The sequence below is a fragment of the Phalacrocorax carbo genome, chromosome Z (assembly GCF_963921805.1).
Source record: "Phalacrocorax carbo chromosome Z, bPhaCar2.1, whole genome shotgun sequence".
NCBI classification, from domain to species: Eukaryota; Metazoa; Chordata; class Aves; order Suliformes; family Phalacrocoracidae; genus Phalacrocorax; species Phalacrocorax carbo.
This window is the reverse complement of record NC_087548.1, coordinates 2,886,787-2,912,672: the sequence shown is the minus strand read 5'-3', so window position 1 is coordinate 2,912,672 and position 25,886 is coordinate 2,886,787. Positions and strand designations below refer to the sequence as shown.

Here is a 25,886-nt window from a genome sequence, read left to right as displayed (position 1 = left end):
AATACTCTCTAAAAATGTAATTTAAGAACAGACTAACGAACGGAATGTCAGCATCCTCACTATCAGTCGAAGTATGTGCACCCCAAAGCCCTCGCTGAAACGGGATGAAGCCAGCCAGACTTTTTCCCACGTTACATTAAGAAAAGCAGTGGGTACAAATTCGCAAATCGAGACGTTCCTGATCCTCTGAACGTGCTGCCCTTCATCAGGCACAACAGAGGTGCGTCGGGCACCCTCTCCCCCCCCGCCCCGCGTAATTTATCATCTGAACCTGCCAACAACATCATCCATTTCAATAAATCAAACTGTACTTTAAAAAAAAATAATAAAGGGTACTTGCAATGCTGAAGAATTAGGCGTAAGTTGTCACAGAAAGCAAAAAATAATTTCCCCAAACCTGTTTTTCAAAACTGGCAGTGTAAAGAAGGCAGCATTGGAAGTGTTGTCTGATATAGCGGTAATGCCACAAACCCTCCCCGGCAGACGAGTACTTCTGCGTTTAGGCGACGGAGGTTCGCTGCTGCCAGCACACAGGAGCCAAACGCTTAACAGAGATCCTTTAGAAAGCCTGGGAAATTTGTTTTGTTCTTTTTTTTTCTCCTTTCTTTCAGTTGCGTAACTGATGAAAGCTCACCCTCGCTGTGCCGTAACATGGCAGCAGACGCATCTCCGCTAAGACGTGCCATCTGCTTACGCTGAACCGGACAGAGACCACCTAGGTGTAGTGTTACCGTAGCAGCCTTTTGAGAAAGTAGAAATTTATTAACAACTTCAGCCTAATCCCAAGAAAGCCCAACAGTCAGAATTCATTAGGAAGTTTACTAGAGGGTACCATTACACCCATGCCTTTAGGAGTTTTAAAAAGTCCATATATAATAGTATCTATATATATTTAAGAGTGAATTTGGATTGCCTGAGTAACAGCTGTCTGGCAAACGGGACACGATGGCGTCTCCTTTTCACAGATTTTGTTGGCACACTCCATGCAGAAGAGGTTGTGGCCACAGGGGACCAGGGCCGCAACGACTTCGCTCTCGAAGCAGATCACGCAGTCGTGCTTCCGCCTCGACTCGGGGGGCGAGCTGGACGTGGAGCCGCCGTTGGAAGAGGAATAACTGTTGGTACCGTTGGAGAAAGCAGGGATGTATATGGGAAGGCCCGTTTGGTGGCCGGTGCTAGGCGGGTCGCTCCTCACTCTCCTAGCCAGCGGGTGATCCAGACCTTCTGGAAACGTGGGCGACAGGCGAGGAGTAGATGGCTGGCTCCCTCGGCACTGAGGCTTGGCGTTACTAGCAGGGTCACTACCAAAGCCAGAGAGCGGGTTTACAGGTTCGAAAGGGGTCCAAATGGTTTGGGAAGGCGTCGGTAAGGAGTCATATGCGGGAGAATCGACGGCAAGGTCTTCCGTACCCACCGAAGGCAGCGTTTCTCCAAACCAGAAGTTGCCTGTGCTAAATGGACTCGTTGGGCTGAAGTCAGCCAATCTATTGCTTCCAAAATAGGAATCTGTGGAGCCGCTTCCCAAGGAGCTGGAGCTGTCATTCCTATAATTAGAAATCATTCTGGTGCGGCTAGGAGGGACAGGATTAGAAGCGAGCCACGCAGATCCGAGAGTGCCTCCTTCAAAGCTCACATCCGTACCGTTGTAATGGAAATCGTTCTCTTCGTTCAGCTCGACGTAGTTGCCGGTACGCATGGCTATATGCATCTCGATCTCCTCGCGCGCGCGGTCGACGTTTTCGGGCATTCCCGTGACTTCGAAGACAGGCTCCTTGTCTCTGCTGGGAGTGACTATGTAGGTGTGGGTCTGCTGCTGAATTCTTTTGATTGTAGCTCCTTTCGGTCCAACCACTAGCCCAACTACACGGTAAGGCACCCTGACTTGGACTGTCGTCTGACCCGGCAGGTTGGGGGTACATGGCAAGCCTCCCAGGGCAGGGCCGTTCTTGTTGCGCGACGCTCTGATCATGGAGAAGTGTTCAGCAGCTGAGAGAATTTCCCTTTTGGCCATGGCTACGTCCTCTTTTCGTCCAGTGACAACAAAGATGGGTTCTTCTCCACGAACAGGGGTCTTAATGTAAGTATTTGTCTTGGCCCTTAGTGCTTTTATTTTGCAACCTGTTTAAAGGAAACACATGCGAGTTTAGCAAGACGTCTAAGTTTAGAAAGCCACAAGAAAGCCATCTATTTTAAGCTGCTTGAGAGTTTCAAGAAACTGTTGGGTGAAACCAGAAGCAGCTGTTTTTATCTGTGGAAGCCACACGAGAGAAAGCGGTAACAACTTCTACCTATTATTTCCGAACAGACCTCTGACTCTTACAGCCACAAACTATTTTTGCAACGTTTCTTGGGCTGGTTTAGCCCAACCTCTCCCCAGTTGCTATTAGACAGCGAATAAACATGAATGGCTTTTTCGCTGTGACAGCCACGTTCACGGTTGTCCCGTAAATACTGGTGGGGTTTTATTTTTTCCATTGATTGGGTAGCCTTCAGTTATTTCTAAGATCCTGCAAAAGGAGTAAAGGCGCACACATACACGCACTTAAATCTGCTGATACATTGCCCTTTCACTGACAAGCATGACCTAAAAGCAAATTAAACATTTACAAGCAAGAGAAGGGTTGGTACCACAACCTGTGTAGGATATAGATAAAATTACTGATTTACTGAGAACTCCTAATTTGCTTCCTGTTATCAATAAGTGTTATTTAAACCTTACTCTTCCCCGTGGGATGAAGGAGCCACTCCTTGAACTGTCAAGTAGGGGTTCAAGCAGCTTGTTGCATGTAAATAAGCCTTACTATGTAACACTGCATGCCTATGCAGAATTTCTCTCGTTAACTGGGTAAATACAGTCTGGAAGAGAAGCAAAGAGTTAACGGAACATTTGTCTTTGATTTTCAGGGCCTGAATTATAAAGTTTGCTAGGACACAGTGGCGGCAGGGTCTTTCCTAAGATGCTTAGGGCGTTTTGGCATGGTGCCTACAGAAGCACCTTTTACCCATCACAGGACCAGAAAAGCAGGCAGTGAGGAATTAAGACGCACAAGCAGGTCTACGACACGCAAGAGGGTCTACTGGATTCAGCCTCAACTGAGTTTAGCCTATATTAAAACAGGTTCAAAAGCACATCGCACTAGATGTCATTTTATAAGCGAACTTCATCTTGAAACAACTATCAGCAACATTTGCAGATCAAGTGTTTTAAGCATCATTTCACTTGCACAGTGAAATTTGTTCCCATTTTCCTCATTTACTTTAATTATCTCGTAACTGTCTGGGTACACGGAATAGTCTCTTGAAATAGTGTTTTGTCAGTCCCTTGCACCCAAGATACCACGAGCGATAATGATTTTACAGACAGAAAGCCACTCAAAGATGCACTTTATTCAGAACTATCTACTAATAAAATAGCAAATATGCAGATGCTGGTTGGAATAGAGGGAAGGGGAAAAAAAGCTTCTTCTCGCAGGGCCCCTGCACACAGCAAGGACAACGAACACAACAGCCCTTTGTTTCCAGGACACAGCTGGAGAGGAAGTTCATTATCCTCAACAGCTCGTCAGGAGGGCTCTCGGAGGCCCTACCTCCACCAGAACGTGCACGGAGGAACACGGGAGGGCTCCCGCAAGGGAAGGAGTGAGGCAGATCTGCACAAAGGAGGGGGTGCAGACCCCAGAGCCGAACAAGAAGTTCGGCACAAAGAGCAAAGATCTGCAGGAGAGAACAAACCCGTAAGCCTCAGCCTCCCAACTACAGCCCACCGAGAAGGGCACTAGCGCTCTGCTGGATAAAAAGGGACAACACAGGCGCGATACGCTTTGTGGAAGAAGGGAAGCGCGCGTCCCTCGGAGCCACGCCATCTCCCCGCTCGTAACAGGCGGCGGCGCCTCACGCCGGCAACTCGCCTTTCCTCCCTCCATCTCTTCGTTTGCATTTCTCTCCCTGTAAGTCAATCTGCTCGCCCGCTCCGTCACAGTTACTTGGAAAATACGGCGGGCCCAAACCTTAAACCCCCAAGGATCCCCCAAAATGGTGCTGCTGAAGTTTTCACTCCAACCAAGGCCTCTTTACTGGAACACCTAAAACCAAAGTCAGCCTCCTGGTGCGTATCCATTATTCTCCAATTTACACAAATTAATTTACTCCATTCCACCCAAGTATTTATTCTTATTTCCTAGAAATTAGAGGCAGCATCTAAAAGAGTACTCTGAGTGTCTAGCATAAATTCTATATATATAAAAATATATATAATTCATTATTATACACCACAATTCAGAGCCTACTTAATTCTAGTTTCCAAAGTGCCTCACCAATTCTTACAGGTTACATTTTAGACAAGATTTTCCTGATGTTCTAAAACTCAAATCAAGTTGGAAGTCTGCAGCTTCGGCTCCATTCCCCATTTCAGCTGCGAACTCCAAGAGCGCATCGCCAGAGCCACGTTTCCAGACCACTCCGGTGCGAAGAAAAGCCCTCCCACCTTTCTTCCTCAGGCTGCAGAACGGCACAGACCAAGGTGGGCTGAGCCTTTCTTTTAAGGTACGAGTCCCATACTTAGAAAGCAGAGGCCGAATGCTGCCTCGACTCCCTGCAGCGATAGAACAAGACTTGTGAAGATCGGAAAGCTGGCTTCAGTGGAAAGCTGACCCCACAGACCGTCGAGGTCAACTCTCAAAACTTTGCCTGAGAAGTTAGAAGGAACTGAAGAAAGGCGCCAGATACAAAAGCAGAGATTTCTGAATGAGTCAGTCAATACCCCTTGGGTCTTGTCTGCAAGGAGCGCTGGAAAACCCCACAACAGTCACGTCGAAACGCACGGTCAGTAGCCCATTATACCACACACCAGCAGGATGATCTTTCTATTTGCTTTTACTCAGCAGTTCTGGTTTCCTACCCTCCTCCATTAGTCGCTACCGAGGCAAGGATACAAAGCACGGCTGATCCCATCCCCTCTCCCATAATTCACGGCATCGCTGCGCCCACGATGACACAAGGTCGGTCAGCTATGAAGTCATGCGGCCGAGGGATGAATCAAGAAGTTTCCCAATCTCCTGAGCTTACACACAGAAAGACAAAGGAAGGAAAAAAAAATACACCACCCCACACTTCTGCAATAAATCATCAGGTCGTTGCATCCAAGTTTTTTAAGTACAGAGACAAAAAAGCCTGAAGAGGGGACTTCTAGTCTTGAAATTCAATTTAATCGAACTTTAAAAAGTCATTTTAGTTTTGGTATAATGGAAGTCTATTTGATACAAGTTACCGTGCTTGGTTCAGCGATACGTGCATTCCTACGCAGCGCACTCAGCCATACGCACGTACTGACATGGTTAAAGCCAACCCGTTAGCTTTACTTTCATTTAGGTACAGATTTAGCACTTGCCTGCCCAGGCACCCGACGAGGAGCCGAGCCCGTACTGAGCCCTGCAGGCAGCGTTCATCCTGCCTTTGCTGATTTACATCACCCTTCTCAAGCCTCCTCCCTGTTTTTCCCTTAAAGGGATTATTTGACTGAACATTTTAAACATGCTACGAATGTTATACTCCCCAGGAAACTTAAGGATTGCTCTGAAGGAATGGTTTACCTCATACGCTACCAATTTTAAATGATCAAACACTTCCTTACTAAAAAAAAAGGTGGTAGGAAAACAGATTTTTCTTTTCCCCTTAAAGTAAGAGTTAAGCACAGCTGCCGCAGCACCCGCCGTCCTCACCCATCACAGGGACAGCTCAGCCTTCACTCAGACTTTCACCTTTCATCACCCCAAACAGGACGAGATACATCAACCCCGGTCTCAGGCCATTCCCTCCACGAGGGAAACTCCCCAGCAGAGCCAAGTGACCGCAGCGAGAGCCCCACGCCCGCCCGCCTCGTGCCGACCTGCTGCCGCGAGCCAAGAGCCGCCCGAGAGAGCATCCCACGGGCGACTCCTCTGCACGGCCCAGGAGAAAACCGGTGCCTTCCCCCTGTTTCTTTCTCCTGCTGAATTCACCTTGATGCCACAGACTGGGAATGGGGCAAGGACTGATTTACAGATGAGGATCTCTTCGTTGCGTGGTCTCTTCCAAAGAGGGAAGGGAGTCCTTCACGCTTCCGAGTACCAACGCTAGCAAAAGGCAGCCTGCCAAAGCAGGGACACACACCTCATACCCACCTTCCTCCTGCAGCTCTTGCCCAGCACTGGGAAACCGAGGTCCAGGCTGCAAGAAGAGCGAGCAGGGTGAAGCTGCATTAGCCCCAGCTCATCTCTCACGCATGAGGCAAGGCTGATGAGCCGCCCTGACCGAACCTGGCACCCTCCAGCTTGTCCCCCCTGAGCAAGGCAAAAAACGCTCCGCAGGCAAAGCTGAGATCTCACAGACTGACCTCCGCAGCGCTCTGTAGCACTAAAGAGAAAGCCGTAGTTCACAGGAATATTGTTCAGTAGCCTAGCTGTTATCTGATGAAAGGCAATAATGTATTACAGCCTCCGCCCTGAATACGGTCTGTAGCAGTCTGACCACTGACTTTGTGCTGACGCCAAGTAAGGAGGCAGGGACAGAGTCGCGAGTGACATCAACCTGGAACCAAGAGCTGTTAGCAGAGCCGTGGCTAATTCCTTGCCTAGAAAGTAAGGGCAGGGTCTGGGAAGTCCCTGCAGACCTGCAGGGGATGGCACAGCATCGCCGGGCGCGCCAAGGAGAGAGGATGCCGCACAGGGATTTGTTTTCTATGAACCTGCGACTTCTGTGTACAGACACAGCTTTAAAGGTAGAGCCAGTAAAGCTGGCACGGCCCTTGTTCCATTGCTAGGTTGCCACAGGCTTTTAATTGGAAAGTGAGAACTCCTGCGGCTAAAGTAACGCAGGATTTGCAGGGACTGGACGTACCGTAAGGCTGCTGGGTCTGCAGAGCACAACACTGCCCACCTGATTAACAAACAACAGAAAAATTCATCTCCTTCATTAAGAAGGACTGCTCTACATATTTTTCAGAAGAGCTGTTCATTCCCACTGGTGGCACAAGCTACATTCTTTCGCTTAAACGTAGAGTGCTTCCTGTCAGCTGTGACACGGCTAAAAATATCTATCCAGTTTGTGATTATACAGTAGAAAACCTGATATATGCCCCATTTATTAAGCAGAGATGAAGCTGCACTGGGACAGAAAATTAAATCCTCAGTTGTTTAATGGTTAAGCCTCCTTAAGCAGGCTGGTTACACAAGAAAATTAAGACCAGAACGTTTTTGGCACTTTGGTGGGTTATTAAAATCATATGAAATACTACCTGTTGTCTGGTCAGTTGGTAGACTGGTTACTATTGCCTTTCACCTAAGATCAATTAATTCACCTCACACCCTGTTTTAATTCACAGACTGGAGAATTTCAACCTGACAACTGTTTTTCATCTGGCTGTTGAATACAGTTAGTTGATGCAAGGAAGATGAAGAAAGGAATTTTTCTGCGCTTGCAAAAGATGCTGATCTGCACAAAAACCTAGCTCTACGTACTCAGGAAGCCATTCATCACCCCTCCGGCATTTCGATTTTAGGAATGAAGGTTGTAAATATACTGCTTTTAATTTTAAACCATTTTAAGAGGCAGCCTAAACACGGATAAGAATTACCAGACAGCATTTTCTGAAAGCGAGCTTTCATTTATTGTTATTCAGCCTTCTCTACAGGCAGAGGTAAGCTGAGAGACCTCATCACAGAGCACAGCATCCATCCCGAATACAGGACTAGAGCAACCACCAACAGCTTTATAAGCTCCCCATTAGCATTCTATAGCACAGATAATAGTCTGATCACTATTTGGGTTAATTAGCCGGTAAGATTAGGGCTCCCGTGTGACAACCAGACACGATACATGCCAGAGAGCTAACAAATACGAACACACCGAGAGATGGGCGCAGCTTGCAGCTGGGATTTGCTCAAGCTCACAGGGCAAGCCGCTGGCAGGTTTGGAACCAGAAAAGGAGAGTCCCCGAAGAAGAGAGCAGGCTAAATGCTTAAACGGGGGCACAGGTATCAGCAGATTTTAAGGAACGGTTGTTTTGTTCATCACCTAACAAACCAAAGCAATCTCCTCCCTGGTGGTACCCAAGGCACGGTTCCTTGGAGATGGCCACATGGAACCCACACGCAGAGTTGCGAGATTAACGTCCCTGGGCAAAAGCTTTCCCTGCGGGCTTCCCGAGCACTAGTACCTGCTCCTGCCCTTCATCAGGTTGTTTTTTAGATGAAGTTTTCTATTTATCACAGTAGAGATACTTCAACATGAGAACCCACCAAGCTGAGCTTCTCCAATTTACAGTCCAAAACACAATACTGATACCATTGCGACCCAAAACTTGGGAACAAAGTTCCATGGCTCCAAAGCTCCAGAGCGTGGCTGTATCAATGGTTTCAGACAACGGCTGTACCTCAGAAGCGCTATACGAGGGTAATGACCATCTTTAACTACAACAGCACTCCAGTAAGCAATGCTACAAGTAGATACATCAGTGACTAGTGTAGAGGAGAAAGAAAAACCTCAACTGACTGCCACTCTTGAGAAAGTTATTCCAAGAGGAGGAAAGATGACATACAGGTCTTTCAAGAACAATAAGAATTAGAGCATTTTATACCGAAGACAGCCTCCTGACCCCATCATTAACTTACCACTGCAATCAAAGGCTTTTAGTTACGCTGCAGTTACCAAACCCCTGTGCCTGCTTGTGGAACATTTCAATACGACTCACGCTATATATAGCGACAGAGATTGCTCCCATTATAATTCCATCACGCTTACCTATTTCTGAGGAACAACTGACCACTTATTTCGCTTTGTATTTTTTTTTATGTGTACGAATGTGAAGATGATACATGAATTTCCTACTTGCCATCACTCAGCTAGAACTGCAGAAGGGTTTTTAAGCAAGATAACTTTCCAGACAAGCACTTCAAGCTTGAGTGCACCAGAGACTGGAGCCGTGCAGGCTTGTCGAGGTACCAGGATGGACAACCTGGAGATCTCAAGTACCAAAAGTCAAGGAATCACGACCAGCCACTCAGTTCTGTCAGGCCACAGGGAGCAGGACTTCGTTTGGCACTACTGCTGCCAAGCTAGCGGATGGGAGAAGAGGGGGGGCTTTAGGGATTACATTGGAGAAAGCTTCCCAAGGGAAAACTCCTCACAAGCGCTCGGGGACATTCCCTCTTCTGGAAAACAAAAGCCCTGGTTCAAGAACCACATACAAACTCTCTAATAAAGATTTCTTAGGTATGTATCAATTTATCAATCGATTTATATATCAATCCAGTACCGAATGAAGTAGTCAGCCCGCACACCGTTTCCTCCTGTATGTCAGGCTGGGCCAATCTGTCACATCAGCAATCTCACTCCAATTCCCAAGACAGATGGCAACCCAGTAAACAAGTTACACACAGCAGAAGAGCCAGAGGGCAGCAACTTGTATTATTAATTACTTGCCCTACTGCAGCGCCACAACTCAGGTAGCAGCTGCTGAGCAAAATTAGAAAGATGTAGTAGTAGAAAAGCAATAGTTATGAGAGGGAGCACGTCCAACAAAGCAGCTACAGGGAAAAAAAGGTTGTTTTCATTAAGACCATTGATCTGGTGAATGAAAGAGATCAGTGCGAGCAACAGCATTGGGACACCTGACCTGCACAAGGATATTAAAAGATTCAAGATGCCACACAACATGCCAAAGTGGCCAATAAAAGAAAATTGGAAAAAAAAAATCCCCACAAAAAGAACCCACACAAACCTTCACCTACACCAAATCCCCGATTCAAAAGTGCTGCTAGGCCTGGGGTTTTGTACGCAAAATTCCACAGTATATTATCAAATGTAAGATGAACTAGAAGGTAAAGAGTAAGAGATACTGTGTCTTTGTTCGAAGGAGCAGAGCGCTTGGTGCAGACCGCAGGGTTACTGACTCACACCAGTGAGGGAAACTGAGATCTCGGGCGCTGGTGAGATCTCATGAACTTAAAGGAATACCTGAAAAAGAGAAAAGGAAGACATTCTTAAAGAGTAACTGAAATTGGAAATAAACACTCAGTTTAGAGCTTTTTGGCCTTTTCTTTTGATCAAGTAAGAATGTTCTAGTGCTCAGCAGGCTTTTTTTTTTTTGTTACAGCAAGTTTGCAACCCTATCCCCGTTAAATTTTTTTGCCTGTAGTGGGGGATTGGCCGCGCGTGGTGGAGGTATTGCATCAAAACCAAATTTAAGACTTTTGAGATACCCAACACTTTGTTTAGAACAAAGTTTCTCTTCCAGAAATTCAGACCACAGTGTACTAGAAGAGAGAGTAACAGGGGCTGAGACAGGGAAACACACAACATCTGCTGACTTTACTAACAGCTTAAAAAAAAAAAATCACCATTTTCTCATGCCAGGCAGGTTAATCCAGTGCAGTTCGGAAGCACTTTCATCAGGATTTCTTTTGTACGTGCACGTTATAAATGTAACAAAACCCATACTCTCAGAACACAGCAATTTTACAAGAAAAACAAAATGAGCAGAGGATTAGAAATTAGAATTTTACGTCGCAAAGTTTGTATTATTTTAATAAGTTCAGCTTCATCCAAAAATCTTACTTAGGCAGGTATTCGCTTCTGGTATTCATATGTTAAAATCTACAGAATTTCTGGCAGACTACGCAAAGAGAAAAAGCTCTCGAGTGTGTGCTGTGCGCGGTGCGCTTCCCACCCAACAAGCCAGACAAGAGCAGCATTTATGACCGAGGATTTATGATCCCAGCTGGAGAACCTGCACCCTTCCGACACACTTTGCAGCTTCAGTTGGATCTCTGCATAGCGCAAATGACAAACAGCAGAACTGAAATGGCGTTTGTTACGCAGTACCAGAGCAATAGGCCGCTGAAACTTCAGCAGCGATTTCAGACTGTGCCAGGCCACGGTATGCTCACGTGTTTCCGTTCCTGGAGTTCCAGGCTCCAAAAATGATGAGACTTCAGCTTCTCAGAAAAACAGCCTTTATATTGGATTTCAACAAATAGCTCAAGTTTTCTTTCCGGCTTTAGATCAAACCATTTACTATAGCATTTAATAACCTGCTTGTTATAGAAGATGGAATAAAAAAAATATCTAAGTGTAACTGCCTTGTCAGCTTTCACTGAAACTAAGTTAGCTGAACCTGTGGTCTTTGCTGTCTGTGGCAATCGACTGAGACAGGGATATGCGATAACTTAGTCATGCAAACGAAATTTATTCTTAAGAGAGGAAATCTTAAGCATCCAGTTTTAAAACCAACTATATGTATGCTTATGCTGACTACTTCTTACAGGTCAGCGATTAATAACCAGGCAAGGCAACATAGGTATCATCAGTAATTCAGCAACGTTATCATCACAACACACTGAGACATAAAACCAGGCATATAGTTCTTTTTGGAAGGCCTATAATTATCCTACCATAGGACATCTACGTACTGGCCTCTGCTAACGCAAGTATTTGCTCCTGGATTGTTTTAGCACTGTTTCCACCCTCTGCGAGTGATTGCTGTTGTTTTTATTTGGCTGTTCAGCTATGCTAGATAGTTATCAGCTACCAACTTATCAGAATTATTTTTTTCTGTTTCAAGTTACAGGACTATTTTAAGCAAAGCAGTATTTTGCTCAAGAGCCCACATTCAAAAGCAAAGAGCAAGAAGAAGTCCAAGATCATTAAATATGCATAAAACTGTTATTTTAGTTGCGAGGCTGTCTCATGCAAAGCAGATTTGTCATTATTGATTTAATCAGTGAAATGGGATGATATCATTCCTCTGCCTCTTACTCATCTGGGGTTTGGAGACTGCCCTGCCCGTTTCAAGTTCTGCAGCCATCATCCGAACTATTCTTACTGAAGAAAGAGAAGGGAGCATTGGGCTTTAGGGTTAAGTAGCTTCAACTCGAGCGATGTCTTAAGGAAAAAAAAACTACCACTGTCTGCTTTACTGAGGATACAAACACTTGGAAAAAAAATAATCACGTTACTTAGATACTCACAACACTGGAATGCATTAGGAAATATATTCCAGCAATTATTGTCTGAAGACAGTTAATACACTCAGGGATGCAGCATCTCTCTACAGGACCTACTTTTGTCCTTGCCAACATCATTCAGGTTTTCTGTTTATGTCTTCAGACACCACCCCTCTTTTTGCATTATTCAAGAGAGCTTGTGGGTTTTTAGTGTGAAGAAAGTAGCGGGGGGGCACTGAAGACTCCTGAAACTTGGCAAATCCTTCTCAAGGCCCACCAGGCCACGACAGGGTTGCCACAGAAAATCACCATCCCCAACTTCACAATGGGAAACAGTTTTCAGGTGATCCACAGCAGCCTTTCCCAAGTCCTTCAGGTGATTTAGAGATTAAAACAAAACCTTCCAAGTTAGATCTCCAGAAGATTTTTAAAGTCTGGTTACATGCTTACATAATTTTGGGTATACGCCCTATGCCAGCTTTTCTCAGGCAAACAAGGCTACCTCCTCGGCAACGCGGCTTTCTTGCTACCGCTTCTCAACAGCGCTTTCTCCAACCTTATTTTTTTTTTAAAAAACCAATGCAACTTTGTGCATGCAGGATTTTTAGCTGCTGACAACAAAGGAAGTCACTCTTCTGATCAGCATGACGACTGGCCAACTTACCGAAGGTTGGATTCAACAGCTAGTTCAAATTCATACAGGAAGCCTGTACAATGCCATGAATGGAATCTAGTTTTCCTGGCTCCCAGTCACATGCCTTAACAAGAATAAAAGGATACAAATATCTTTTCCTTTGTTGTTCACCTTTGAGATTCTTCCACTTCAAAGATGACAAAGAATTGTATTACACTACCCCCCACCAGGGTCTGCCAGCTTCATTTTTTTAAGGGGAAGGGGAATAAGAAGAGGCTGAGAACATTTAAGATTTAAAAAAAACCCAAACAAACACCAAACAAAACCAACAAAAAAGGCACAAAACTCACCAGGTTTTAGAAAGACTAAAGGACTTTTTTTAAAAGCAGGAACACCTACTATTTGTTAAAAGAAAATCTTCCTTAAGCCTTTTCCAGTGATGTAAACGCTTCCAGCAGCACCACATTGAACTACTGTCACAGTAACCCAGCAGCCTCCACTGCAGCTTCACAAGAAAACCATAAACCACAAGGCACATTTCAGGCACTCCACACCTTCGGTAGCTGCGACATCCCACATCTGTGCACAGCTACCAGCGCAGATTCGGTAAGCGCAGCTACCCACGTGGGAACCAGCAATACAGCGACCCAGAGCGGGGCTGTGGGAGCACCACTTCACTGCCTCAAGTGCTATATTTATCTCTGAAACTTGCACATAGTTGGAAAAAAAAAAAGCTAAATGCAAGCTCCTTAGGTTTTTGCTTGTTTACAGCTCTCTTAGAAATCAGGGGCTCCTTTGGTCGGATAAACAGTGTCTGGAGGTTTTCTCCTGTGCAAAAACTTAAATCTGGATAAAGAATAGTGTGGAATTCTGGTTATCATTACTCCTTCAGTTAGGGGGTTAGGGCTTACAACAAACACGCTTTCAGACACAGTAGTGAGGCCTCCAGCAAAGCCTAGATCAAACTCAGCATTCCTGGTATTTCAGAGCTGATGCTTTCAGGCTGCAGACATTTCTTTTTATACCTCACGATGACAGCAACAGAAAGAATATAAACCTAATCTTCCTGAAAATCCATCAGAAGTACCATTCCAACTGCATCGCCCTTACACAATTAGAGTATCGCAGCACAGAGGAGTCTGGCGTAAAACTTAAGCTGAATCTGTCCAAGTTAACGCAACCAGCTGGTTACGATGTCTGCTGGGAAGAAAATATGCAGCATCTTCATTCTGAGAGAGGGCAGAACAATTGGTGAAGGACCAGCCTTGCTCGAGGCAGACCAAGCTGTGCTACAGCCGGCCGACGACACTTTGCTGGGCTGGAGCACAGACACATGCAAAGCAGGTGGATGAGGGAGCAGGAGCCTCTAGCCCATGCAATGAGCCCGCACAGCTCTGGGCCATAAAAGGAGATGAAAGAACTAGTATTTCTAAGAAATCTGACAAATATTTAGTGGAACTAATACAACTTACATAAGCCAGTCTCTAAGCCTCCTTTGAATGAATCTTTTGAAGGACCTCCTTACGCAGAGCTTTCATGCAAGTATATTTGGTCATATATTTTTTTTAATCTCCCCCTCCACTCCTTCCTCTTTTGTAGCCTTAACTTTTTATTATACAATCCCTCCCCGCTGAGGCTAAATATTTTATCACAAGCTAAACAGTGTGACATCAGATAAGAAATAAAAGCAGAAGCAGCAAATGAACTCTTCAAGAACAATGATCCTATTTTTATGCAAACACCATTATCTTGTTTTTAAGTGACTCAAACTACTGCAAAAAAGATACTACAGAGAACAATCCTGATCTGATGGAGAATAAACACAGCAGCCTAATCGGTCCTCGAAGCCCGATAGTTTGTATTTCTCTTTTAGAAGACTGTAGCAATAACTGTTTTCAGTTCTGTTTTCCACCTTCTCCCCCCTCCATCCCCAGTGACACATGAGCAAAGTCTTAAGACATTCAAACACTCTTTCTTGGAAAAGATATTTTCTGCTTGAACAGAACGGGCTTGTCTGCATCAGAGGAAGCTACCTGCCAATTTCTGCAGCACAGCCCTTGGTTCTCCTTTGACACACCCAGCCAAAAACCCACCCTTGACTGTTAAAAGCCTCAAATAAATGTAGGAAGGGAAAACAAAAGTCTGCCTGAGCATCAGTACCCCATTGCTTCAGACCAGTTTTACCATTTCTTCCATATTCAGGGGGGGGAAAAAAAAAAAGAGAAACAAAAGCCTAATTGACATAGAGGGACCAGACAGCACAACCCTTCGTTATCAGAGCCGATCCGCAGACGAGACACACCAACCCCAGACCAATAAAGAATAAAACAGAAAGGGAAGAGGAAGACAGTGGCAACTTCACTGTCTGCATTTCCACACCTCCACTTGACACCACTCAGCGCTTCTCTTGATATATAAAAAGTGCTTTTAAAACTAGGTTCACCACCGGCAAGCTGGCGCGAAATGTCATCTTTCTAACTCCTCCAAGCACCGCTCCCACGAGACCGCACGAAAGGCCGACAGCGAACGTGACATCACCGACGTGACCTTATCCTAACGGCGTAACAGAGACCCACGGAGCGTAGCAATAGCGATCAACAGGAAGCCACAACCCGAGCAGAAAGACAAGGGCTTTCACACAGAGGAGGGCTGCACGTGGCTCCTTTCTCCATCTCGCTGGCTCCCGAGGTCCCGCTTTGTCTCGGCGAGCACCGCGGGAGGCCGTAGGAACGGCGTCGGCCCTGTTCTGCAAGGCAAGCGAGTTAAAATCCTTCACACAAAGGTTTTTTTTTTTTGGTAAAACACGGTCCAAAGTTCCTACAGCAAAAAACAGCTTCTTACCAAAGACCGAAGCCTGTACCGACACCTACCTGTACACGACCAGGCTATCTGCTCGAACCAGGGATCAAGTCAGGGCTCGAATGAGGGCTCAAACTGACAATAAGCCAAGGCCTGAGCTAAGCCAGCGCTCGCTCTCGCCTCTTGGCTTCTCAAGCAGGGCCAGCCCGGTGCCCCGGCCCCAGCCGGCGCCTCGTCCCCCGTGGGGAGCCGGGGTTTGGGAGAAGAAAGGCAGGCCCGGGGGGGTGGGGGGGGAGGCGAGAGGAGGCACCACCGGGGCGGGGGTCTCCTCCGAACCCAGGGGTCGGTGGGGAGAGGCCCGCCGCCATCCCCCCGGGGGACAGGCGGGCAGGGGGGGGCCCGGGGCGGGTTTGTCCCCGCTCCCCCACTCACCCTGCCGGCCCACGATCTCGGCCACATGCTCGGAGCTGGGCACCGGGACGCATTCGGTGGTGTTGACGCTCTTTCGACGGAGCAGCGCCGCCTGCTCGCCGTTGAGGCCCGCCGCCCCGCCGCCGCCGCCGTAGGCGTGGGACAGCATCGCCGCCATCATGCCCTGAGGATCCTCCGCCCCGCAGAGCGCCCCCGCCGCCGCCGCCTCCCGCGCATCGAAGGAGGGCGAGAGCAGGACGGAGCCCAGCGCCGGCAGCAGCGGCAGCGGCCGGGAGGGCGAGGAGGGCGAGGAGAGCAGCAGCAGCGCGGCCGGGTCCTCCTCCTCCTCCTCGTCCTCCCCCGCCAGCAGCTCCTCCTCCAGCTCCAGGTCTCCCTCGTCCCCCGCCGCCTCCTCCTCCGCCCCGCCAGGCCCCGGCTCCCCGGGGGGGTCGGGCGGCGGCGCCAAGCCCGCCCGCCGCCGGGCCGCCCCTCCGCCGCCGGAGGAGGAGGGCAAGCCGCGATCGCGGAGGCCGAGGTCGGCGAGGCGCTGTTGGAGCAACAACAGCGGCGGGTGGGGAGGGAGGCGCGGCGGCTCGGCGGGCTCGGCGGCGGGGGAGGCCGCGGCGGCGCTACCGCTCGGCATGGCGGGGGAGGCGCTGCGGGCCTGGCCGGGCCAGGCCGAGCCGTGCTGAGCCGGGCCTAGCGGCGCGGGGCCGCCATGCCGCGGCGGGCACCGAGCGTGGCGGGCGCTGGGGCCGCGCTCCTCAGCGCGCCTTTTGTCCCATGGCGGCTCCCCTCGGCGGCGGCGGCGGCCGCGGGCGACGGCGGCGGCGGCGGCGGCGGGGGGGGCGGAGCGACGCCGCCCCGCCCCGCGCTCCCCGCCGCGCCATTGGGCGGAGGAGCCGGTTCCTGGGCGTGGCCGGCGGTGGGTGGGCGGGGCCTGCGGGAGGGCGGGCAGCTGGGCGTCTGTGAGGGGAGGTGGTCGGGTCGTCCCGGGCTCCCATTCACCCTCCCTGGGGAAACGCTGCGAGTCCAAAAAAAGGCAAAAAAAACCCCAAATCAGGAGCCTTTCGTGGATGCCTTCCTTCCCCTCGCATTTTTGCCGTGTCTTTCCCCGCTGAGGTGAAGGCTTTTTGATGCACGAACCTCACAAACATCAGAGCCGTGCCATCTTTCGTATCAACCCCTTAGAGTGTGTGTGTTGGAGTCACAGGTGAGCATTTTAAGGGAAAACATGAGGAAACTTGTTTCAAAATGTGATGTCACGAAGGGTCAGAAGTGAGACAGGCCTCCCTGACTCTGAGGTGAAGTGCTGAGCAGGGGGTAAAGAGCCCTAGCTCCCGTCCGACGTGCCGGGGCGGAGAGCCTGAGGAGGAGCACAAGCAGAGGGTGACGTGATCCTTCACAAAAACAGACTAGAAAACAGTCTTCAAGAGGGGCCGTCAGGGTTGGTGGGAGCAGAGCAGGGTTGTTCTTGATCCAGTCAAGGAAAGCCACGTGCAAACGGTTGGAATCTGAACGTCGGAGCAAGAACTGGGATTGTGCGGCTGCTTTCTGGAGGTGTCAACGCTGAGGAAAGGTGCTGGGGAAAAGTCCAAGTCCAGGTTAGAGGTGCCAGTGTCGTTCCCAGTGCTGGCAAAGAGAGATGGGGTTGGAGCATGGGCTGGCAGAGATGAAAAGTTCCGCATTCACCATGTAGCTGTGAGCTGGCAGGCAACCACGAGATGCGAGAGGGACAGCAGATCTTTAGCTGGGGTAGAAAGGCAGAGGCCTGCAGGAGAAGGATCAGTCTCTGCACCATCGGCAAGGCATGTAGATATTGCCATGATTTACTCTGCCACAGGTGGCTGATGGGCCCAGGAGAAGGAGGATGGGTCTGGCCAGCATGGCAAAGCCCGTAGGGTGCCGGGCTGGAAGACTTCTGAAAAAAATCCAAGGTCTGAACCAGAGGAAGAGCTCTCCAGACTGCAGCAGCTGGACTCGGCGCATGTTGTTCTCAGCAGCCAGATGTCCGCGTCATCACAATCACCAACGGTGTTAATTGGTGCCCAGGTGGATGCTGCTTGCAGCGAGACCAAAGTCCAAATTGCCTTGCTGTGACCGCTCCATACTTGTCCTCAGAGGTCCTTGTTCCAGGTCAGAGCTGAGAAGAGCTCCTGGACCTTCGTGGAGATGCTCTCTAGGTCACCATGCTGGGGGCACAGCACCTGTGCTGGGCTCCAGACGTTTGTTTGGATGGATGCGTTCCAGACGTGGGGCCTTTGTTTCCCCTTTTCAACTAGTAAATAGGTAAATGAACACAATAGCCCCTATATCTACTTGTGGAAAATACCTGTAAAAATGAGGATTAGAAAATTGCCTGCTGGAGCCTGTAGTCAAGACAAAAAGTATTCTTGGAAATATTTTTTGAGCAATAGGGGCTGGAAACATCATTCCAACATCGGGTCAGAGGTAACAGCCAAAAACCCTGTATGCAGTGAGAGAGGCTTTTACTCCCCCTGCTCGCATCTGCTCCATTAGCCTTCACAAATACCCAGCAGAGGCTTTCCTGGCACCACTGTTAGACTTCAGGTTGTATTTCAAAAGCATCACTAATAACCAAAGCTCTTAATTATTTTGAAAACCTCCAGTGGCCTTTTCCCTTTGTATATCTTTGTTTCCAAGTGTAAATTACTGAAATTATAAATGCAACTTCGTGAAACCACATATAATGGACTGATGTAATCGGCTTGAAACAATCCATACGTTAAAATTGCTAATTACGATAAGAAGGGGTTCTTGTGCCTGGAGGGAAGTGAAAATAGGGTTGAGGAAGAGAGAGCATAGAGAGGTTGCTGCAGGGATGAATCCTTCCCAGGCTGTTGATAAGGCTCACACAGGCTTTTATGCTCTTGCTGCTTTTTTTTTTTTTTCCTTTCTTGATAAAATCAGAGGGAGAGAAAGGCTCAGTTGGACCTTTATACTGTGTGGAACATGTTGTGCAATGCTACCACTTATGCTTTTCTTAATAAATCCCACTCAAATTCAAATGCTTCCCTCTTCTATTTCATTATAGGTTAAATCTGGTGTTCTGTAGCATTCATTTTAAAATCTAAAGTCAGGCTCTGTGGGAACTCTCCCACTTGTACTTAGGCACAAGTATTTACAGGCATGGGGTTGTGGGGTTTGGGGGTGCACCCAGCCTTGGGTGACCTGCTGTCCCAGGGCAACCTCGTGGCTGGAGCCTGGAACTCCTCTTCCATGCTACATCAAATCCTCCATTCCTGGCGTGGTCTGCTCTAGGTGACTTCAGATTTAATTAAAAAAAAATTATTTGTGAAGCAGGGAGGTAACATGAAAAGAAGGAAGGGTGAAGTAAATGTGTTTTTCTGATGTCTCTTTGGGTGGGATGGTTTCAGATACAGGCGAGCAGAAGAACTCGGCAGTTCAGCTTGCATTGAGCTGCAGATCTCGGTGCATCAAAGGGACGCCTCTTCCTCCAGCCCTGTGCATGAATGTACTGATAGTAAGGACACCTGTGAGGACCTTTTCGGGGGGTTGGGGTTCAGGGGTTTCCTCCGCGTTGTATTTTCAAACACTCCCTGCAGGTGCTTGGGAGGTGTCCAACAGTGCAGGCGGACAAGCAGGGCAAGACAGGGCAATTTCCTTATGAGGCTGGAAGGAAGAGAAACCAGAGGCTCCCTCTATGTGGTGGGTTTTTTCCACGATATGCCAGACAATACTGATTTCTGCATTGTCCAGACACGTTGCAGGGCACCCCAGCTCCCTTTGGCTTGTTCCCCCAGGTTTTCTTCCCGTGGAGAGGGGAACACTACGAGCAGTGAAAAAGAGGTGGTTGATGCTTTTGTAGATCTTGCTCTGAAATAACATCCAAGTCAGCCGGGGCGTTCGCTAGCCGAGGAGCTGGAGAGTCCCTCGGTGCCCTCGTTTGGTGGTAGCCAGAGGAAGCTGTTCAGCCACTCCCCTTGTTCCCTTCTCTCCCCGTCCTCCTTCTGATCCATCAGTGTCCCCTCCATGGCAGGAAACTCTTGTTTTATGTTGGAAGAAGTGAAACTGGACCATAACTGTACATTATATGTAGCATTTCTTTGTGACTTTAAAGACTTGTTCTTAAGGAGAGTAAATGGCAGTCACGTTGCCTTCTGCAGACAAGCTTTGCTATTTGGTCATAGCTTTTGAAGCCCTCTAAAGCTGATAAGTAAATGGAAATTTATTTTGGCAACATTTGCAAAAACATTGAGGGTTAAATGTGAGACTAAAGGGGAGCAGTAGAGTCTTCAGCTTTTTGATGACCTGAAATGAAGAATAATGGATCTCTATAAGATATTTATACACTAATTACTAGGTTACAGCCGTGGTAACTGGGTGAAGTTCTACGATTAGATTCAATGGCCTGAAAGCTCCTTTTTTCCGATGAACTCTGTCAAAGTTTCCATGTGGAAACACAGGACAGAGGGGCAAGGAGAGCCCGCTGGGGTGAGAGGTGATGCCCCCAGCATTCGATGCTCTGAGCATCACCCCGCTTCGGGGCATCCCAGAAGAAGGGTGCAGAGGAGCCAGGGAGTTGTTTGGACCCGGTGTTGGAGGAAATACAATGGAGCACATCTGAAAATTTGGGGGTTGAATGATGGTACCCGCAGGCAAAGCAGAGGAGGGATGTGGGTTATAGACTTTTCCAACATCTTTTTGGCAGCGAAGGTTCAGGGACTGCGTGAACTTAAAGGAGCTGTGAAGCTGGTAGGGTGAGAAACCTGTTCCTACTGAATTCTTTCAGAAGAGAGGCAGAATTTCGGTGAGGTTTTGCCTTCTCAGAGATCTTGTGTGGGTATGAGGAGGGGTGAGCTCTTTGCAGCATTTGGGAAGGACTTTAAACTCAGCCTGGCTTCTGCATTTTTGAGACCAAAGCTGCAGGTAGCAGGTACCTGAGGAAATGCTAATGAGTGACCTGATTAAAAATACCCTGGTTGAAAGCCAGACCCGCTCTGCTGGAAAGAGAAGCATAATTCTGGCTGGCTGTTGGTGTAAACATGAAAACCATTTGGCCAAACACCTCTCTGTGTGGATCCAGTTACCCGGCCATCCACCAAACTGGTTTCCTACCAAGCATAGACTGGGATTATGCCTGGGAGGCAGATGGTTTCTTGTAGCAAAGAGCTGAAATAGCTTCGTATTCTTCAGCTTGCAGATTTTCTTCTGCAAGGCTGTAGCAACAAAACTATATTAAAAAAGCCAAGCAGGAAAAGAAATAAAAAGCAAAGGAACTGTGTAACATTGGAGCCTGCAATTGATTTCAGTGGAAAAACAGAAGTAAAATGGTTATAATGTGCAAGTCAGCCGGCACCATTTCATCTCATCATCTCATTTGGACCCGTTGAAAAATTGTGCCTGGTTTTTGTGAGCGTGTGCGTCTCCACATTGAGTTGCCTTTTTTTTAATGAACAGCGGATCCTTAATTTTTTTGCCTGAAGATCTATTTATATACAGATTAATATCCGTTGATAAAGTGTGGGGATTATTAAGGTTGATTATTCATCATAGGTGTGATTTCTGTCACCCGGGATTGCTTCCTTTCCTGTATTGGACAGCTAAAGATTTTATTGGGTTTATTAAGACATACCAAGCGATAAGCATGTTTAAATGCTTGCAAATGCAGGTATTTCCATTAAAAAAAAAACAAGCTGCTTTCCAGATGGACATATAAACACACGTGCATCCATGTAAACGCTCATAAAACAGCGAATAAAAAAGATGATTTGAAGGGAACTGTTGCCCAGCAAGGAAGGCAGCAGCGCTCCGGTGACTATGGGAGGCTGCTCCAGCGCGGGGTGACGACCGCCCTCATCCCTGCCGTGCGGGCTGGCAGCGGGTGCGGGCAGCAGCAGCTCTCTGCAGGGACAGCGGGCTCCGATGCCTCTCTCTCCTTTTCTCACCCTCGGCATGATAGGAAAAGAAGCATTTTTTTTTGGCGCTGGGCCACTGATGTCCTGGAGATGGACAGGCTGGGCGTTTGCTTGGTTTTTAAGTGAAAGAACCACAGTCACATCACTGAACGTAGCCTGCCTGGGTGCAGGGGGTTCAGGAGGTCAGACAGATGTCTTTATCCGTGGTGTTTCAGCCAATCTCCAGAACAATTCTGGCTTAAAAAGGGGGCGAAGCCACTTCTCTTTTCTCACAGCCTTTTCTGCGGGCTGTGCTGAGCCAAACCCCGTTTTGGTCAGAATGGCTCGGATGGAGTTTTAGCTCAGCCCTGCATGTTTATACAATGCTGAGCTTATTTTAAGTGCTTGATTAACAACCCTGCCCCCACCTTCTGCGTAGCCTGAACAGACTAATGCTTCCCACCAGTAAGAAAATTTTTCAGGTAGTCTAATTTATCCCCAGCTTCATTTGAATCTACTGTGTAAATGATGTAGAAGATATCCGGATACAGAATGTAGGGGTGACTATATATTTAAGCATACACCACTGATGAAAACACCTGTTCTGGAGAATTCCTGGGGCTCTGAGATGACATCGGTGCCAACCGAGGAAGACAAAATGCATTTCTTCTACCTTCAGGAGGCTGAGCATCCGCACACGGCTTCCTGCAGGGACGGTGACCTTAGGTGATTTTCTTCGCCATCCAAATGACCTGGGGCAGTGATGTTGTCTTGACATCACCTGGCATGGGAACAGCTGTTATCTAATATATTTAATAGATTTCTGAGGTCAGAAGACACCGTTACGATCATCTGGCTTGACAGTAACTACGATCAATTGTGATATTTTGGGCTCCAGCCAGCAGCCTGCGAGGGTCAGGGAGGACTTTTTTCCCCCCAGTGCACAATCAGTGGGCATTTGCTGGGTTTGGTTTATGAGTTTGTTTTCCGGTTTTTTGGTTTTTTGTTTTGTTTTTTTTTTTTTTTTTCCTGGAGGCATTCAAGGCTGGTTTGCGGCTGGAGATGGGGCCCGTGGTCATGCAGAGAAGCCGCTTCCCCCGGGGTGGTGATGTCTTCTCCTGGAGATGTTCTGGCAAAGCAGAGAAGCTTTTGGGTATCGTTTCTGACCCCACCCAGCTGCTATACCAACCCATGACCTGGTCAATCCCATATGAGTACAGGATCAGAACAAAGTTTTTTACCAAATCAGGTTGGAAGGGACTTTTTGCTGCCTTCTGCAAGATGTGGTGCAGGGGGCCGGATCTAGCCCCCCCGGCATAGCTCATGCAGAAACATCCTTGTTGGTGCAGCGCTCAGGCACTGCTGGCACTTCAGCCCGTCTTCTTTACCCACAGCACCTAAAAGTTCAGGTTCTGGAGAATAAAACTGACTCAGCCTGCCAAAAATCGGTCCCTGCAATGTAATCAGGGAGGAACTGGGTGGATTATGAGGAATGGGAGATGAGGTTGGTTGATCTAATTGGCTTTATTAACTTGAAGGCTGAGAAATGACTGATACTGGCTGTATTATCTGACCTTTTGATTTATTCTTGGGGCATTATGGAAACATGATTCTCATCATTAGAGTAAAGCAGAGCAGTGGGGTGGCCTGCCAGCAGCGACCTGGGAAGGCAAGGAAAGCTCTGTACTGCCCGGCTTGCCAGGGACTGGGAGTTCACCATGTGTACTGCGAATATAAATAACCGGATCAGCCCAGAATCAACAGTTTTGTCAGCTGTGTACCGCGGCTATGCCAGCTACAGACTCTACATATGTAATTCTTATTATAATCCTTTCTCTTACACCGGTGCCATAATGATCTGGTTGCATAAGGAGGGAGTTTTAATGGGGTTATAAAAGGGAACTAGTTCTTCAAATCCATTGCCAGTGGAAGGCTTTGTGGAGGATGGACTGCCCCATTCCCTTCCTAAAGCCAAGGATTTATCCCTGCATGTCTGGGGAAAAAAAAAAAAAAAGACAGTGAGCTCCTTCATTCCAGGTGAGTGAAAAATCATTGCTGAAGACCCAGCCAGGAGCTCGGGCTCGTGTCTGTTTTGTGGCAGCAAAATAATGCCTTGTGCTTGACCCTACAGCTGCTGTTTTACACCTCACTGGGTTTAATCTTATGAATAAACAGTATACTAATTGTTTCAGCTTTCAGGGCAGCAGGGTTTGCAAGGCAGCCTAGTCATGCCAGGAATTTAAGTTTATGTAATTCGTTTTTTGCTGTGGATTGCAGGCATGGCCTCTGGCCAGCCGGGGCGCGAAACGCCACGCTTCGGAGATGCCCCACACCAGGCGAGAACCTGCTCGGTCCTTACGCCGCCGGAGCATCCTCCACGAGCAGCGGAGCCCATCGCACCGTGATGCCCAGGGACCAGCTCTGCTGGACGCTGCTGCCCCATCGCGATGCTCCTGCTGGGAAGAGTGTGTGGAGCAGAAGCCAAAGCAGCTCCGATAGCTTTGAAAGCAATGCTTTCTGAGCAAATAAAAGCAGGGTGAGCTGTGCCGGTGGTAGGGGTGTGTGGCAGGGGAGAAGCACCCCGTTCTTGAACACACACTCCATGCTCATTTTACTTCCCACATGTGGTCCGGATGCTTCATGGACCTGGCGTGGATAAAGCTAGGGCAGAGAGGTTGAGTGGCTATATAACAAAAGGAAATTTGGGCGTGGTTTTAATGGTAACTTGTGTGGATAAAATCCAGACATGTCTGGTATTTTCTCTGCCCGATTGCATTCGGTGTGGTTTTAGTCCGCCCTGGGTGGGGACCACCCCGCTGCCCGCCGGCTGGAGCGAGGATGGGAGCACCGTCTCTCAAACCGCCTCCCCTCCGCCGCCGTCTCCCTTCCTGCAGAATAAACCCAAACACGCTGTCTCCTTTGGTTTGCGTTTCAGCTCCCCCTCCCATCTGCTCGTCTCCTCCCCTGCTTTCCCGAGCATCCCTCTGCGCCATATGGTCCCTCTCTCCCGCGCGGCCTCGGCAACGCTGTCTGGTCCTCCTCCCCTCCGGGCACTCTCAACCCTGCCAAGCCCCAGGATTTTTCTTGCAAAGCTCGTGAAACTTGATGATTTTAGTGATGTCCCAGCTCCTGCGATGATGGCTGGATCGCAGCTGTTTTCTTTTATCTTCAAAAACAAAATTTCCAGACCCAAGGCTTGCATTTATGATATTTAGTGCCTTGGGGGTTTTTAAGCTGATCAGGTGGGATTTCTCCTTGATCTTTGAAACCCGCTAAGCTCTCTAGCTGCCTTTTTCCTCTCCGTTTCAGGGATGTTCTCTGTTTGCCTCATTCCTTTCAACTTTCTGCTGACTAGTCGGATCTGCACTCCAGTTTGAGGTGGATTTTCCTATTTCATGTCCTCTAGTTATTTAGCAGTGACCCTGAATAATCTACTCTTTCTCTGCCAGCTAGGTAGGTGTCCAGCTTCTTCTGCAATGAAGAAGGACATTTTTGTAAGCAGTTGGAGTAAGCAGGAGGAGGTAACGCAGCCACCCATCCCTGCCAGCCTGGTCCCTGCCTGCTGGAGTGGAGCCTCTGTCGCAGGATGGGGATTTCCGTGGGAGGTTTAATTTAGAGGGTCACCGTGATGTGGCATTGCTGAAGCCTTTCTTTCGGTGAACAGGTTTTATTGATTGATTTGGGGATATTTCCTACCAGTCTAGGACCAGCTCTAGTGCTGGTTAGAAAAACCCAGGCTGTGCCCATGGAAGCTGCGGTGGTGGCAGGAGGAGATGGACAAAGGGTTGTCCTGTTGTCTGCTAGGGAGTGCGGTCACGGCCAGATAGCCAGGCTGAGAGAGGGACCTTCACACCAAGGAAGTCAGGATTTTTGGCTTATCCTGCTAATATAAGAGTGTGTATGCACAGGTGCCAGGGAGTTATGCTTTTTGAAGGCATTTGATCTGCTCTTGGACGGCTGATTCAAAGGGAAGCCATCACACGCTTCTGCATCCCTGCAGGATAGTTGCCATCCCAAATCCACCATCTGCCTGCTTCATTTGTGGATGCGGCATCTTGTTTTTACAGTTACAGATGGCTTGAAAAGTGAAATCGACTTGACACAACCATGGCACAGAATTTTTCCTTCCCTCCCACTCGTGCGTGTCAGCGCAGCCCGTTACTATCCATCAGCCGTTTTGGTGGT

The 25,886-nt window shown here is 48.3% G+C and overlaps 1 protein-coding gene across 1 annotated transcript; it reads right to left on the bottom strand.

Annotated features, from left to right (window-relative positions):
- Positions 1-601: 601 nt before the first annotated feature.
- On the bottom strand, positions 602-16,663 carry MEX3C (mex-3 RNA binding family member C). Its single transcript, XM_064439572.1, has 2 exons — positions 15,844-16,663; positions 602-2,118 (listed from the first exon to the last, which is right to left on the bottom strand). The coding sequence occupies exons 1-2, from the start codon at positions 16,463-16,465 to the stop codon at positions 893-895; spliced, it is 1,848 nt and encodes a 615-aa protein (XP_064295642.1). The 5' UTR covers positions 16,466-16,663; the 3' UTR covers positions 602-892.
- Positions 16,664-25,886: the final 9,223 nt, after the last annotated feature.

Coding starts and splice junctions, on each gene's coding strand:
- MEX3C (XM_064439572.1), bottom strand. CDS start 16,465: ATGCCGAGCGGTAGCGCCGCCGCGGCCTCCCCCGCCGCCGAGCCCGCC. Junction 2,119..15,843: donor CGAGATCGTGGGCCGGCAGG/GTGAGTGGGGGA, acceptor TCCTTTAAACAG/GTTGCAAAATAAAAGCACTA.